Source organism: Heterodontus francisci, chromosome 11 (genome assembly GCF_036365525.1).
Source record: "Heterodontus francisci isolate sHetFra1 chromosome 11, sHetFra1.hap1, whole genome shotgun sequence".
NCBI classification, from domain to species: Eukaryota; Metazoa; Chordata; class Chondrichthyes; order Heterodontiformes; family Heterodontidae; genus Heterodontus; species Heterodontus francisci.
This window is the reverse complement of record NC_090381.1, coordinates 51186509-51199848: the sequence shown is the minus strand read 5'-3', so window position 1 is coordinate 51199848 and position 13340 is coordinate 51186509. Positions and strand designations below refer to the sequence as shown.

Sequence of the window (13340 nt, the reverse complement as noted above, 5' to 3'; positions counted from 1 at the left end):
GAATCTTGATGAGTAATCTCTGCAGTCGAGGCAGTGCACTCGTAAATGGTTTTCTCCAGATCATCTCGAGTGGATTATGATGTGTGTTGACCGTGAATTCTTTTCCAAATAAGTATGTGTGGAACCTGGTGATCTGAAGACAGGAGTGAGAGTTTATTATTCGATATTGGAGTAATTTGCTTGTGCTGGCTACAGACTTTTTGAACCAAATGAAACAGGCTTGCCATCTTGAAGAAGACATGCACCAAGACCTTTCTGTGATGCATCCACTTCTAATGTCATTGCCTTCCGAAGGTCATAATATTGAAGACATGACTGGACAGACAGTACTTCTTTCAACGCACTGAACTCATGTTGGTGATCGTCCTGCCATAAGAATGACAAGTCTTTCTTCAGCAATTCTCTTAGGGGAGAAGCCTTCTCCAAGAAGCTTGGTATGTAAGCAGCAAGGAAGTTGAATAGACCTCGACACCTTTTGAGGCCGTCCTTGTCTTGCGCTGTCGGCATTGACTGGATGTCTTTGATCTTCCCAGCATCCAGGCCGATACCTGAACTTGAGTAAATGGCACCAACTAAATTTATGTGATCTGCCTTAATAGAGCACTTTTTGCTGTTGAAAACCAAACCTTTGCATCTGGCGGTCTCCATTCATAAGTGTCGGTTTCTGTCATGCTGTTCCTCCGTGCATCCTACTATGGAGACGTTGTCCACAGTACACACACAGCCCAGGACTCGTTACGTTATCCGGTTTGTATGCTGTTGAAATATATCCTGGCTGACCCAAATGGTAAAAAAAGTAAAGGAAACAGTACCTGCCGAAAGGGGTTCTGAATGTTGTTAGCTCTTGCAACCTTCTTGACAAGTGTACGGACCAATATCCATTTTTTGCATCTAATTTGGAGAGGTTTCAGTCCAGCAAATATTGGGTTTAACTCTTCTAGCATTGATATTAACTCTTCTAGCATTGGTATGTTATGAGGACATCTCTTTAAGGCTTTGGTTAGCCTCTTTGTGTCCAAACATAGTGAAAATGAATCATCCTTCTTGATTGTGGTAGTGATGGAACTGCACCAGTCTGTGTGACGTTGCACTCATCGAATGATGCCTTGTTTTTCTATTCCATTCAGTTCCATCTTCAACTTTTCTCGAATGTGCATGTGCATTTTCGTGGCAGGTTGATTGACTGTGTGGCACCTTCCTTGAGGTGTGGGATTGGGTCCCCGTGGAAATTCCCAATCATGTCACATCAGTCCAGGTACAACCTCTGGAGGTCTTCTACCGATCCAATTTGTATGCATCTGTTTTGACTGCTGTGGTCTTCTGACTGGGTCAGCTCATGGATGGTGACCACGTTAAGTTCATTGCACGCCGGTAACCCTGCTACTGCTGGTCCTGACACATCCATTATGTAGAATATCGGAATAGACCATGTTGACTCTTGGTACCTACATTCCAGGTCTAAGCAACCTAAGCACTTTATTGTCGAGCAATTGTATGCCATAAGCTTCACGCTTATGGGTTGGACCACAGACATAGAAACCTTGTGGTACATGTCCTTAAGGATGCGGAAAGGTAGAGTGTTGGCACTTGCACCAGTGTCAATCTTCACTCTCAGTCAATGCCATCCAGCCTTATTGGGGCAGACAATCTGGAGTGTTGCAAAAGCTTCCATTTTGTTAACGGAATAGACCTGTTCCACTAAGATGACACCTGTAGTGTCTTCCCCTCAATCCACCTCTTCCATTTTGGTCAGGCTGGAAGTGTCTTGCCTCCCTGCCTCTGGATGGTGTACTCCTGCAGTTTGAATGCTGCTCATTCTGGCTTCTCCCCATGTTCCTGCTGCTGAACCTTCTGTGAAGTTTGGCCCAATGCCCTCTAGGCCTGCATGCTTTGCACATATCTGCATATGTTGAGCATCTATGTGGTTGGTTGGAGAGCCTGCAGTTACTTCACACCTTGTTCTGCCTGGGTGCCTTAGATTTTGTACCGACAGGCATTTTGGACCTGAAGGCTTGCAAACACTGTCTCCCTGCGATAATTGCCTCATATCTGTGTCCATCCTGTAGAATAATCTCCATGGTGTGTCCCTATTACTTCTGCAGGAGGTCTTCAATAGAAGTGAAGGTGATATCCAAATCCATAATTCATTCCAAGAGTTCAGTATCAGAGAATTCACATTCTCGTGCTTTCTCTCTCTGCATCGATTAACGAAGCCATCCAAGTTCTTGTTGGCTTTCTGTCTATACGACATGAGTTCCAGTCGGTGTGCTCTGAAATTAACTTTAATCTTCAGCTGACTTTCTAATGTTGCCCATAGCTTTGATGGATCCTTTTGATCAGCATCAGATAAACCAGAGGTATTGATTCTGCACAGACCTTCGTTTCCTATGGCGATCCTAATTTTTATAGCCTGCTCCTCTGCATCCATGTCCTAATGGTTTAGGAAGTATAGTTTAATCCTCTGTTTAAACACTTTGAACTCACCTAGGACATCAGGTGCTTTCCACTCCATCTCTGGAAATCTGGCTGCCATTGCCTAAGCCTTCTACTCTTTTCTCCCCCTGCTTTAAAAATTGCAGCAAGCTGCGATGTCTGCAGAGCTGAGCAGGAGCCATGGCCTGAGCTGTGTTACTGCATATGTTGGGCATCTATGTGGTTGGTTGGAGAGCCTGCAGTTACTTCACACCTTGTTCTGCCTGGGTGCCTTAGATTTTGTACCGACAGGCATTTTGGACCTGAAGGCTTGCAAACACTGTCTCCCTGCGATAATTGCCTCATATCTGTGTCCATCCTGTAGAATAATCTCCACGGTGTTGTGAGCTTGCAGGCAGAAGGGGCCCTGGCATCGGGGTCAGCTAATGGCGCACGAGAGCGGCAACGATGGGAAGGGATCCATGCCAAAACTCAATGTTGCACTGATCTCTGTGGCTGAAACTATGAATAATTTACTTACCAGCTCAGGGCAAAACTGGGAGTGTGCCAAAATTGTCTTCAATCATGACTTCCAATGCTGTCGGCTCACTACCACTGCCACCATATTGTATTATCTCTTTCTGTACGAGTACAATTGAAGCTGAAGGGCAGGCATAAATGTTTTAATGGAGACTTGTTGCGTCAGTTTACATGTGTTAACTAACTGTGCAGGAGAACTGAATCATGTGATATTGCATCATTTCCTGTGATGACATACAGATTAGCATAAACATATATTTAAATGATTATATTTAACATACTAATAAATACAGTATCACAGCAATATGTATTTTGGAATTGGAATTACTGATCGCCTTGATATATTTTCAGATTCTGACTGTACGTGGCACAGTTCACCGTGATATGGACACCAAGGAGGAGGCTGTTTCACTCAAAGGAGTTAAAGTTACTATTCGCAGAAACAGCTAAACCTGTTTAAAGGTGTAATAAAGTCAGGCCAATTCTTTCCAAGCTTGCCTTAAGGGTTTAGAAATTGTATTTGAATTATTACTCACTCAAACTATTGTACATCTAGATGATAGGAAGAATATATTTTTCTAAAGCTTTCTTTAAAATTTCTTCTCCCACATTTTCCTCAAATGAAGGCCTTGTATTTGTATGTGATTTATATTAGAAGGCGTGACAGTTCTGATTGTGGAACTTATACATAGAATCAGAATAGTTTTGTGTTAAGCTCACATATGTGGCAGGGGTAAGATTGAATTCCCATTTTCTTCTTTATGATGAAACATTTTGACTTTTAAGGCTGTTCACAGTAACATTGTCGAAGAATATGTAGTGGTCGCACATAAATTTGAGTGAGATCAGGAGACCTGAATCTGTGACATTCTGCTTGGAAGTCGTGTTTTTGGGCTATTTGGCCCAGAATTTATTACTACTTCCAAAGTTAGAGAAAACAATATTATTAGATATTTTCTTCCCACCATAAGCTGTAGTGCCTTGCTGTTTCCATTCCAAAAGGAAATGTTCTTGAAAGTCTTTTCTGCTTCAATATCTGTGAAACAATTTCAAATGTTTTAATTTTAACTGGGTTGAAGAAATTTTCTGCTGCTATACATTTATCCAGCACTGTTAAAAATCCTAATGACTCAGGATGAATCAGCAGCAATGGATAGCACACGGTGAAATGCATCTTACAGAACTCCGTGGAAGTCATGTTGTATCGCATCACGATATAGTACCAAGATCATTCCACAGAAATCTATTAGTGTGATGCAGCTGATAGCTGAAAATGTGTGTTCCAATTCAAAATGAAAATAGTGTAGAATATGTAGCATGATACAATAAAGAAAAAATATATTGCTTGTGCAGTACTTATTTATTTATGTAACATTTTACAATGTCAAGTGTAAAACACATTTCTGCTTCAGAATGTACCAAAACCCCTTTCTAAAGAAAACTAATAATATGAAGCCACTTACATAGTCAAAGATATATCAGTATTTATTTTCTGAACTTAAAGAAGATTACAAGCACTTTTTTGTTGTATGGCATAGCAACCACTTTTCAAACTGCCCATCACATGGACTGCAGCGGTTCAAGAAGGCAGCTCACCACCACCTTCTAAAGGGCAATTAGGGATGGGCAATAAATGCTGGCCAAGCCAGTGATGCCCACATTCCATGAATGAATAAAAAAAAAGTTTTCTTTAAGTCGTCATGATTATAGCAACACAGAGGGTGATTCAAAGTAAAATGTATGTTAATAGTGTGCTCTGTGAGTTTTTTTCTTATGCATACCAAATGAGGTAAAGTAATACAAATCATTGTGCATGCAATTTTAATTTATGTTGTAAAAATATAAAATGATTTTCTGGTTTTAGTCAGAGATGTTTGAACTATGAGAATGTTTTTGATGTACTCAATCCTCACAGTTTTAGAATAAATCATTTAAATATGAATATCTACTTAGTATTTCCTCCCTGTGGTTGTTTCCATTCTTTTTTATCCTTCTGTTATTTAATCAGTTGTTTCTCCTGAATTAATATCAAATAAGGGAAAGTCACAGGAACAGTATCCTTTTAGGAGTTTTACTCATTGCAGTGTCATAAAAGCCATGATCTTTCTGTACTGTGATGCTGGCTGACAGCCATGGCCTCAGCCTACTCACCCAGGTTACTTTTTCCACAGTGGACAGCATTATTCTGTTGCTGCCAGCATAGTGGGGAATGTCTTTGCTCGAGTCGCTTTAAACAGGCTCCAGAAGCTGGCCGAGCGCGTCTACCCTGCGGCACAGTGTGGCTTTCGTGCAGAGAGATCGACCATTGACATGCTGTTCTCCCTTCGTCAGATACAGGAGAAATGCCTCGAACAACAGATGCCCCTCTACATTGCTTTCATTGATCTCACCAAAGCCTTTGACCTCGTCAGCAGACGTGGTCTCTTCAGACTACTAGAAAAGATTGGATGTCCACCAAAGCTACTAAGTATCATCACCTCATTCCATGACAATATGAAAGGCACAATTCAACAAAGCGGCACCTCATCAGACCCCTTTCCTATCCTGAGTGGCGTGAAACAGGGCTGTGTTCTCGCACCTACACTTTTTGGGATTTTTTTCTCCCTGCTGCTCTCACATGCGTTCAAGTCTTCAGAAGAAGGAATTTTCCTCCACACAAGATCAGGGGGCAGGTTGTTCAACCTTGCCCGTCTAAGAGCGAAGTCCAAAGTACGGAAAGTCCTCATCAGGGAACTCCTCTTTGCTGACGATGCTGCTTTAACATCTCACACTGAAGAGTGCCTGCAGAGTCCCATGGACAGGTTTGCTGCTGCCTGCAACGAATTTGGCCTAACCATCAGCCTCAAGAAAACGAACATCATGGGACAGGACGTCAGAAATGCTCCATCCATCAATATTGGCGACCACGCTCTGGAAGTGGTTCAAGAGTTCACCTACCTAGGCTCAACTATCACCAGTAACCTGTCTCTAGATGCAGAAATCAACAAGCGCATGGGAAAGGCTTCCACTGCTATGTCCAGACTGGCCAAGAGAGTGTGGGAAAATGGGGCACTGACACGGAACACAAAAGTCCGAGTGTATCAAGCCTGTGTCCTCAGTACCTTGCTCTATGGCAGCGAGGCCTGGACAACGTATGTCCGCCAAGAGCGACGTCTCAATTCATTCCATCTTCGCTGCCTCCGGAGAATACTTGGCTTCAGGTGGCAGGACCGTATCTCCAACACAGAAGTCCTCGAGGCGGCCAACATTCCCAGCTTATACACACTACTGAGTCAGCGGCGCTTGAGATGGCTTGGCCATGTGAGCCGCATGGAAGATGGCAGGATCCCCAAAGACACATTGTACAGCGAGCTCGCCACTGTTATCAGACCCACCGGCCGTCCATGTCTCCGCTTTAAAGACGTCTGCAAACGCGACATGAAGTCCTGTGACATTGATCACAAGTCGTGGGAGTCAGTTGCCAGCGTTCGTCAGAGCTGGCGGGCAGCCATAAAGGAGGGACTAAAGTGTGGCGAGTCGAAGAGACTTAGCAGTTGGCAGGAAAGAAGACAGAAGTGCAAGGGGAGAGCCAACTGTGTAATAGCCCCAACAAACAAATTTTTCTGCAGCACCTGTGGAAGAGCCTGTCACTCTAGATTTGGCCTTTATAGCCTCTCCAGGCGCTGCTCCACACACCACTGACCACCTCCAGGTGCTTACCCATTGTCACTCGAGATAAGGCGGCCAAAGAAAGACTCTAAAAGGGAATATATTTGAAAGTCTTTTTCTTCAGAATCAGTTGATTACTAATAACTTGTAATGACTTATGTTGTCTTTGCTTCAACTGATTTGGAGAAGTTTTAGAACTGATATATACTTCACACCAGTGTTGAATTTATTTTGCAAAATCTATATTTAGAAACTAAACATTTGCAGTCTGATGTAGGCCTGATGTTTTCATATCCTTTATGACAGTCAGTGGTCCTCAAAAATGCTTTTTTGGCTTCCACCAAAATACATTTTGGAAACGCAAAAGTTATTTGCTCTGTAACTGATATATCTTTTAAGCTCAATCTGTTGCTTTTGCAGTGTCTACTCAGTCTATAATGTTTGGATGTATCCAACAGGTCACAATTATAACCTTATTGGTGTATCTGCTTCTTTTAAAACCAACAACAGCAAGAGAGAATTAAACAATTCTAGATCAATGCTAAATCTTCACTCAAGATCATTAAGCAAGCAATTAGGAAGGCTAATGGTATGTTCGTCTTTATCGCAAGAGAATTTGAGTACAGGAGTAGTGCAGTCTTACTTCAATTGTATAGAACCTTGGTTAGACTGCACCTGGTACTGTGTGCAGGTTTGGTCCCCTTACCCTAGGAAGGATGTTATTGCCATAGAGGGATTGTGACAAAGGTTCATCAGGCTTGTTCCCGGGATGGCAGGACTCTCCTTTGAAGAGAGATTCGGGAACCTGGGCCTGTATTCTCTCGAGTTTTGAAGAATGAGAGGTGATCTCATTGAAACCTACAAAATACTTAAAGGGATAGGCAGGGTAGATGCAGCTAAGATGTTTCGCCTGGTTGGGGAGTCTAGAACCAGGGGACTCAATTTCAAAATAAGGGGGAAGCTACTTAGCTCAGAGATGAGGAGAGATTTCTTTACTCAGAGGGTTGTGAATCTTTGGAATTCTCTACCTCCAAAGGGTTGTGGAAACTCAGTCATTGACTATGTTTAAAGTAGAGATTGACAGATTTCTAAATACCAATGACATAAATGGATGTGGGGATAGTGTGAGAAAAAAGCATTGAAGTGGATGATCAGCCATGATCATGTTGAATGGAGGAGCAGGCTCGATGGGCTGAGTGGCCTACTCCTGCTCCTATGTTCCTATCATGGTTGTACAGATAAGTGTACCTTTATAGATGTAGATTATTTCCTGCAACTAAAACAATTTTTGAGCATGCAGGTAAGTTGTAAATATTTAAATCGGCTAAGGTTATGGTAGATGACCCATTATGAATCCACAGATTTCTGAAAGGATAAATGTAAGCAAGCACAAATTTACTGGATAAATTACAGAATGATCCTTTCAAATGCTGAAAATATTTTTCAGATATGCTCACCTCTTGGTTATTGTATTATGGTATGGACGCCAAAAGCTCATTTTTATTTGTTGCATATTATATAGTGCATACACAGCTGTCTAAAGGAGAAATATAGTGGAATATAAACAGAAAATGCTGGAAATACTCAGCAGGTCAGGCAACACCTGTGGAGAGAGAAACAAAGTTAATGGGTGGAATCTTTTGATAATTTATTTTCAGGAGTTGGGACCATTTCTGGGTTCTGACCCCATACGGGTCTGTGGTGCGTAATCCGGCGTGATGTTCCAGGAGACAGCCTCCTAACTGGCTGCCTCAGCCATTCAATAAAGGACATCGTGGGGGTGGGGGGTGGTTAGGGGAGGGGGTTGGTTCCTGAGGCTGCAGGCCCAATCAGAGGGTCTGCAGTTTTGGAAGGCTGGCAGCCCCACCGGGCGAGAGGTGGGTACTGCTCAGGCAGAAAGGAGAGCACAGGGGTGTCTCAAAATGGAGGTAGTCATGGAAGTTTTACTAAAATTGCAAAAATGAAGAAGCCCAAAGCCGTACGGCTATTGGAAGGGAGGGGATACCCCTTTGGGGTATTCGTTTCGGCCATGGATCTGGCCTTTCATTCCCATGGCCCCGTCATTAGGCTATGGAGCCTCAGGCTCCAATGGTCCCCTGGCCTGCTGCCAGAACTGCCTCCACAGAGCAGCCATGCACTGCACGCAGTGGGGGTCCGCTCCGCTTGTGGGAAGATCCTGGCCGAGTCCACCCCATCCCATTCACCTCATTAGTCATTTAATTGTCCTAAGTGGATGCTGCTGGGCAAAGTTCACACACCTTCGGCAAAATTGCTGGGAGGTGGGAATGCATCGGGCAGCCTACCCGACATCCTTATCTCCAATTTTTCTCGTGGTCCCACCTTCAAATGCGCCTCCATGGGGTTGGGAAGAATCCACCCAATGTTTCAGGTGGATAATATTTATTCAGAACTGGAAAAAGTTAAAACTGTATCAGGCTGGTTTGCTGCCATGTTTCCGCCTCCAGCTGCTTTTCTCGGGGTCGTGGGGGGAGGGTGCTGAGTCCGATGTCAGCAACCCACCCGACAGTGGCAGGAAGCCAAATGAGGGAGATGATTAGGCAATTAACTACAATCGTTCCCCATTGCAATTTTCCCAAAGGCGCATGGGCGTTACGCTGGCTGGGATTTTCTCAGAAAGGGGTAAGTCCAGATATTGGGACCATATGTGGGTCCTGAGCTCAGACAAGCGGGCAGCGGAACCATAGGAGATCTTTCCGGAGGCAGACTCTTACTTGGCCACTGCCGAGTCTGCCATCCAATTAAGGGCGGTGGGAGGAGCTCCACGCTGCCAGTGCAAACATAGGGCCAGCAGCTCAGAAGCCTCAGCAGCGCCACCCAGAGAAATGGCCGCTGCTGAGGCAGCCAGGATAATAAAAGGGTGTCTCCATCTTGTGGTGCCCTTGCAGGGGAGGAAGACACTTCATTTTTCTGCCAGGGACAAGCACGTAGGCCCCGGTGTTTGAAGGGGGTACACCTTCAGTGCCAGCTCAGGGTGCGGGGGTGGCCATTGCCACTGGTGGCACCCTCCTTGGGCCTTGGAGCCTCCAGCTCTGATGCCAGCCACCGCCCCCCTACCATGGAGGCCGCAGGGAGGCCTCCTCCATGCAGCTGGCAGCCTCCCCATGCGGTGAAGGGCTGCTCCACATCCAGCAACTGCTGACAGTCCAGGAAGATGGGCCTTTAATTGACTAAATTGGTCGTCTGCCTCCAGTCGGCAGACAGATGAGCTGCTGCCGTTCCCGCCACTGGGAAACTTCCCTGGTGGTGGGACTGCATCGGGAAGCCGTTCTAATGCAGTTCCCCAGCATTTTACTGGCTTCCTCCCCTCCTAGCCACCACTTGGGTGGCTGGAAAAATCTCACCTGCTCTTTCAGCACATTGGCAACTCGGAGAAAGAAACTGCACCGTACGAGGTCTGAGCAGAGACAGAGTTCAACGCTTTCAAACACAAAATGGCAAAACATGCCAAGGCTGATCTCTTTCACTAGCAGAGCTTTGCCATTACGTGAAGAACTCCTGCAGATTGATGCATCCGATAGTACTGGGGTGTTGCTCCCATCAGACTGATCACACCTCCATTGCACCCCTCTCACTCCTGCTATATTCCCCTCAGTAACATTCTCAGTGCAGACACAGTGGGCTGAATTTTACAGACCCCCGCCGTTGGGGGTCCTCGTGGGGTGGAAGGGGGGGGTGCCGGAAAATGCCTCCAGGAGAGGGCCGCCACACACCCCGACACCGGGAAGACCCAGCCCAATATTGCCAGTAGTGGTGAGGCCTCGTGGCAGCACCCCGCCGCTTGGCGACAGGACTGCCATTTAAATATTTAAATTAATTAAAATAAATGCATTAATGAGATCGACATTCCCACCGTCTGTCCCGATGCGATCTTCATGCTGCTGGCCGGCACTCTGGGAAACTGAGGCGTAACATTGATGGGGATGGGGGAGGAGGTAAGTTTCTCAGTGTGGGAGGGGAGGAAGCGGGGTCAAGGTAATATCATTGGTGGAGGGGATAGTGGGAAGGGTTATAGTTTAAAGTTTGGGGAGGGGGGATGGTCCGGTAACAAGGTACATGTTTTGGGGGGAGAGGGCAAGTAATTAATTTAATTGTTATTGAGGGCTGGGAGAGGGGCAGAATAAATGTATTTAATTTTTAAAAAATAAATGTCTTTGGTAAATATTTAAGTGGAATGGTAGGGCTTGAAATCTTTTAAAAATAGCATCAACGCCTGCGTACAGGCAGTTGACGCCATTGCCAGGGACGGACAGCGCACCCCCTCCACATCATCGGAGGGTGGGTCCGCCCCAGCTATTTAAATGAGCCACTGCACTTAATATTTCAGCGGCTCTGCGACGCATTGTTTTCACCTGCTGCCGATTTCGGCGGCAGGAGTAGAAATTTCAGCCCAGTGAAGGCTGCCGGCTGCCCTTGCAAATGGGGTGCGCTGAATCGACCTCCCGCAACCACACGGCTGCCATCTTTAATTGATGGCAATGCCGGAGGCAGCTTCTTAATTGGCAGCCTTCCAGAACCAGACGGTGCACTGTTGCTGTGAATGGGGTTGGAACCTGAAAACCAAATGGGCAAAAATTTTCTAAGTCTGGAAAATTCTGTTCCTTAACTATGTTTCTCTGTCTACAGATGCTGCCTGACCTGCTGAATATTTCCAGCATTTTCTGTTTTATTTCATGTAGCCAGCATTTGCAGTATTTTGCTTTTGTGTTAGCAATATGGTGGACCTGGCCAAGATGAACTAAGGGCCTTCAAATAGTTGAAGGCCCTACAATTACTTCCTGATGAACATTGTGGATCTGGGGGAGCTGCGGTCACTGCCACATTTTAAAAGCCAGTCCCCGGCAATGGTGTCCTGTGCTAATGCGCAGGTGCCGGCGCCATTTTTAAAGGGCTTACAACCCTAAATGACCATTTAGATTTTTAAAGATACAGTGAATTTAATGTTAATAAAACTGAATGAAAACTTTCCATGACCTCTCCCACCCCCACCACCAATGGCATTTCACATCATTCCTGCCCTTTCCCGCCCAGAATACCTACTGTGAATATATGACCTTCCCCACCCCCCCACCCCCCAAAGATGAACTGCAACAATTGTTTATCCCTGTCTGGCGCAAAAGTAAAATGGGAAAGATAGCCAAACCATGGCTTACAAGGGAAATTAGAGATAGCATTAGATCCAAGGAAGAGGCATATAAAATTGCCAGAAAAAAACAACAGACCTGAGGATTGGGAGCAGTTTAGAATTCAGCAAAGGAGGACGAAGGGATTGATTAAGAAGGGGAAAAACGAGTACGAGAGCAAGCTTGCGGGGAACATTAAAACTGACTGTAAAAGTTTCTATAGGTATGTGAAGAGAAAAAGATTGGTGAAGACAAATGTAGGTCCCTTACAGTCAGAAACAGGTGAATTTATTATGGGGAACAAAGAAATGGCTGACCAACTAAATGCATACTTTGGTTCTGTCTTCACAAAGGAGGACACAAATATCTTACCAGAAATGTTGGGGAACACAGGGCTTAGTGAGAGAGAGGAATTGAAGGAAATCAGTATTAGTAAAGAAATGGTGTTGGGGAAATTGATGGGATTGAAGGCCGATAGATCCCCAGGGACTGATGGTATGCATCCCAGAGTACTTAAGGACGTGGCCCGAGAAATAGTGGATGCATTGGTGGTCATCTTCCAAGATTCTATAGACTCTGGAACAGTTCCTACAGATTGGAGGGTAGCTAATGTAATCCCACTATTTAAAAAGGGAGGTAGAGAGAAAGCAGGGAATTATAGACCAGTCAGCCTGACGTCAGAAGTGGGGAAAATTCTAGAGTCCATCATCAAAGATTTTATAGCAGAGCACTTAGAGAACAGTGGTAGAATCGGGCAGAGTCAGCATGGATTTACGAAATCATGCTTGACAAATCTACTAGAATTCTTCGAGTTGACGAGGGGGAGCCAGTGGATGTGGTTTATTTGGACTTTCAGAAGGCATTCGACAAAGTCCCACATGGAAGATTAGCATGTAAAATTAAAGCGCATGGGATTGGGGGTAGTGTATTGCGATGGATAGAAAATTGGTTGGCAGACAGAAAACAAAGGGTAGGGATAAATGGGTCTTTTTCTAAATGGCAGGCATTGACGAGTGGGGTACAGCAGGGATCACTGCTAGGACCCCAGCAATTCACAATATATATTAATGATTTAGATGAGGGAACTAAATGTAATATCTCCAAACTGCAGATGACACAAAACAAGGTGGGAGGGTGAGTTGTGAGGAGGATGCAGAGAGGCTTTAGGGTGATTTGGACAAGTTGAGTGAGTGGGCTAATGCATGGCAGATGCAGTCGAATGTGGATAAATGTGACGTTATCCACTTTGGTAGCAAAAACAGGAAGGCAGATTATTATCTGAATGGCTGTAAACTGAGAGAGGTAAATATGCAGTGAGACTGGGTGTTCTTGTACACCAATTACTGAAGGTAAGCATGCAGGTCCAACAGGCGGTAAAAAAGGCAAATGGTATGTTGGTCTTCATAGCGAGAGGATTTGAGTACAGGAGCAGGGATGTCTTGCTGCAATTATCCAGGGCCTTGGTGAGGCCACACCTGGAATATTGTGTGAAGTTTTGGTCTCCTTATCTGTGGAAGGATGTTCTTGCTATAGAGGGAGTGCAGCGAAGGTTTACCAGACTGATTCCTGGGATGGCGGGACTGACATGTGAGGAGAGAT

General features: G+C 45.0%; 1 protein-coding gene across 1 annotated transcript in view; it reads left to right on the top strand.

Annotated features, from left to right (window-relative positions):
• The first annotated feature begins 2588 nt into the window (after window positions 1-2588).
• The window catches only part of prss59 (serine protease 59, putative), an 89457-nt gene continuing 78705 nt past the window's right edge, over window positions 2589-13340 (top strand). The window contains exon 1 of the mRNA XM_068041647.1: window positions 2589-2655. Within this exon, the coding sequence (XP_067897748.1) occupies window positions 2589-2655 (67 nt within the window). The remainder of the gene's footprint in view (window positions 2656-13340) is intronic.